Raw genomic sequence first — 3,376 nt, 5'->3', positions numbered from 1 at the left:
ATTTGACACAGATGTAGAACATAGTCTGGAAGAACACATAAGCGAGGAATGAATTACGTTTTTTCCGCGGACGTTGTCGGATGACAGCTGTAAAACTATTTATCGTTTTCATCAAGTTAATCCTTGTGCTTTATAATTGACATTAAGTATAACTTAAAACCTTATTATTCTACTTATAAGGAGGTACACTACTCGATTTTTAGTTATGCAACTAAACAGTTGAATGCGCTGCGAAACAATCGACAATCACACAACAGGTGATGCGATTGTTTACTCAAAAGTGTGCATCTGTCATATGTTAAAACCATAATGTAACAGCCACTAGATTACATTGAAATATGGTCGCAAGTTAATATCAGTGTTCAGTTAACGAAATTTGCATTTCACGCATTTAAGCAGAATTAATGGTACCATTTATTCGGCATAAATGTTGATTTTACAATTTTACTGGACAACAGAATATCCGCTTATGTGCTTGCGAGCGTTGTCAGCGATAAATTTAGCTAAAGCCGAGTTTGATTACAGATTATATAGTGATCAAAGTAGATTAAACTTCGCTCTAGAAATATTTTAATATTAAGAGAATTCTACAACGTAAAACAATGTTTACAATGTTGTTAATAACCCGAAAGAGGTAAACCACCAATATAGACATAGTAAACTATAAAAATGGTTTAATTATTAAATGTTTCTAATCGTGTAACATTTTTCATTATTATTCGTAAATAGAAAAGTTATTTTTGTTACTTGAATTGTATTATTTGGTTAGAAATTGAATCAGAGCGTAACGAGATCCGTTACTAAGATTAATCCGATACTCCGTAAGCTTTCTCGTGTTGTACGAAAATTAATTAAACGAAATCCAATTTAGTAGCGAAGTTGCGTTTCCGAAACTTGTTTTCCAGAAAACTCATCTGAGATAAGGTTTTGTTACAGGACGTATTACAGTATTAAGTTTATTGAAAAAGTTAATTTGTTATGCGAAACAATACACCTTTTTTCACTGTTATTACGTGAACACTTACAAGATAGTATATACACTTTGTTTATATAAGTTTTGAGAAGACTCTATCAAATCATCACATTACACACTTAATTACGTCCAAATCAACAACATAATCATGCCTTTGATCTAAAAGGGTTAGCAGAGATAATATGTTTTGGATGCTATTGTGGTACACTTCTAAACTCTTTGCTACAATCATACAGCCTGTAAATGTGTGTCTAAAACAATATGTCAACTATACTTTCTAAGTGTATATTTATTTTGTCTTACTTATAATATTATAAATGTGTATACTATAAGTTTGGATGGATGGATAGGTGTTTCTTAAAGTTTGTAGTCTAAAAGGCTGAAATGATCTGGATGAAATTTGGCACAGATGCAGGGGATAGCCTCGAAGAACAGATAGGTTACTTTCTTTTGTTTTTACTAATACCTCTCGGACGGAGTCGCGGGCGGAAGTTAGTTCAATATAATTAAATAAAACAACGTTCAAAGTAATTATACATTAGCATATATGTGTTAAAAGCAATTTTCCTCCTAACGCGATCCGCCCTGCAAACATGTTGGCCGAATGTGGGCGAACCGACCGACAATTTATTGATTTCGTATCCATTTACTGCCACTGCCCTGTGACACATCAACACATAATAACCTTTGAAACATATTCAACAAATTATCATATTTTTTCGTAGCTTTGTTCGTAGACTTACTATTTCGTAGACATACTTCGTAGGCGTAGCAAATTTGATCTTAGAAATTTTAAATTGAAATATCGTATTCACCCTGTTCTATTTTTAATGACAAAATATTTCGTTCTGACATCATTTAATAAGATTATAGTCATGTTCATGTTTTAAATTATAATTTGTTGGAATTGTATTATTGTAAAGTGTTCAATAACCTATGTTAATTTCCGATAACGTAGTTTTCTAATGGTAAAAAAAAATTGAGTAGTTTTTGAGTTATTTCAATGCATAAGAAATCCCAAGATATAATATTAGTACAGTTAAGTTGATAGCTTTACTAATGAAATGAGTCTGTAGTTAGTCCGTCAGTGTAGTTACGTAATTCAATATACGCGGTACTGACGGCTGACGACACAGACGGGCCTCAACTAATCGACTTATCTGCTATTGGATTATGTGACGTCACAAAGATGGCGAACAGGTGACCCTCCATACGTTATCTCGTTTATAAAGTTATAACAAAAGATCCTAAACCGTGAAGATAAAAAAGATAGTGCCTTCCTAAAATTCAGCAATCAAGCTTCACAGATAAAAAATTAGGTAGATTACTCAAGTTCAAGGAACACCATTTTCTCCATGTTTTATTTTCTTAAAGTTTAAGAAGGATGTCCATTATCTCTTATTTTTGGAATGAAGTACTCCATATATAAAAAAAAGTATTTAAAAATATGGAGAATTTTATGCTCCAATTTATGATAATATTCGATAAAACGAAATATTCCACAGAATGTATTAAGCAATGAATTATAAAGGGTTGTCATTATCCATCCTTCGATATTAATCCCGAACGAGGTATATTTTAAAACCTTTCCTACAGATAAGTTTTAATAATCCACCTGCAAACGAGTTTTATTCACGAACGTTCGCTAAAATTTCCAAGCACCTTTATGGAACATTCCCGAAGCGTTGAAACGTATTTAAACTCTCATAACTGGTTGGGAAATTTTAAATTCTAAAGTTCCATATGTTACGCATTTTAGAGAATAATTTTAATTAAAGTACGCATAATTTATCTTTACACATTATAAGCTAAATATTTTACCACCAGTACATAAGGCAATTTTCTGTCTTATATGCTTTAGTTTTCTTCTGTGCGTCGATTCCTCATGCACCGCACACAAACTGTATAGACCACAGGGAGGAGGAAAGGTTACATTGTAACGCCAGCTACGTCGGTGTAAAGGGGTTTTTATTTTTTTTAAAGTGCACAAATAAAGTGTTATACTCACCGTAGCTTGAAATGCAAGTCTCCGAGGCGTCCGTCGTTGTTTTCTGGTTCAGTTGGCTTGACCTTCTCGGTAGCGGCGGCGTCGGCAAGCTCTTTGCTCAGCGGGAGCGGCTCGGGCGCAGTCGGCGTCTGCGGGGACAAGCCGCCCGGAGACAGCTGCAACAACCAAGTACACTTAACATTGCTATTATAATAAAACCCGCTACATTCAGTGTTTACAGTAATAACTATACAATTCAACATTCCATTCGCTATTTTAGCGCTATCAAATGGCCGTCTTTATATCTGACTAAAAAATAATTCAACCAAAAATGTTTCTAAAACGTAAACAGAAATGTTTCCTTTTGTCGTTTTCAATATTCATGTCATAATAATGATTTAAAAGCTACATTTTCT

At 33.5% G+C, this 3,376-nt stretch overlaps 1 protein-coding gene across 1 annotated transcript in view; it reads right to left on the bottom strand.

Annotated features, from left to right (window-relative positions):
* LOC106104735 (synaptotagmin-4-like) overlaps positions 1-3,376 on the bottom strand; it is a 13,372-nt gene that overhangs the window by 2,427 nt on the left and 7,569 nt on the right. Inside the window, exon 3 of the mRNA XM_013284865.1 lies at positions 2,982-3,136. Within this exon, the coding sequence (XP_013140319.1) occupies positions 2,982-3,136 (155 nt within the window). The remainder of the gene's footprint in view (positions 1-2,981; positions 3,137-3,376) is intronic.

The sequence above is a fragment of the Papilio polytes genome, unplaced genomic scaffold, assembly GCF_000836215.1.
Source record: "Papilio polytes unplaced genomic scaffold, Ppol_1.0 DF823399.1, whole genome shotgun sequence".
In the NCBI taxonomy this organism is placed as follows: domain Eukaryota; kingdom Metazoa; phylum Arthropoda; class Insecta; order Lepidoptera; family Papilionidae; genus Papilio; species Papilio polytes.
Note: the sequence above shows the minus strand (reverse complement) of the source record. Positions and strands in the feature narration are given on the sequence as shown.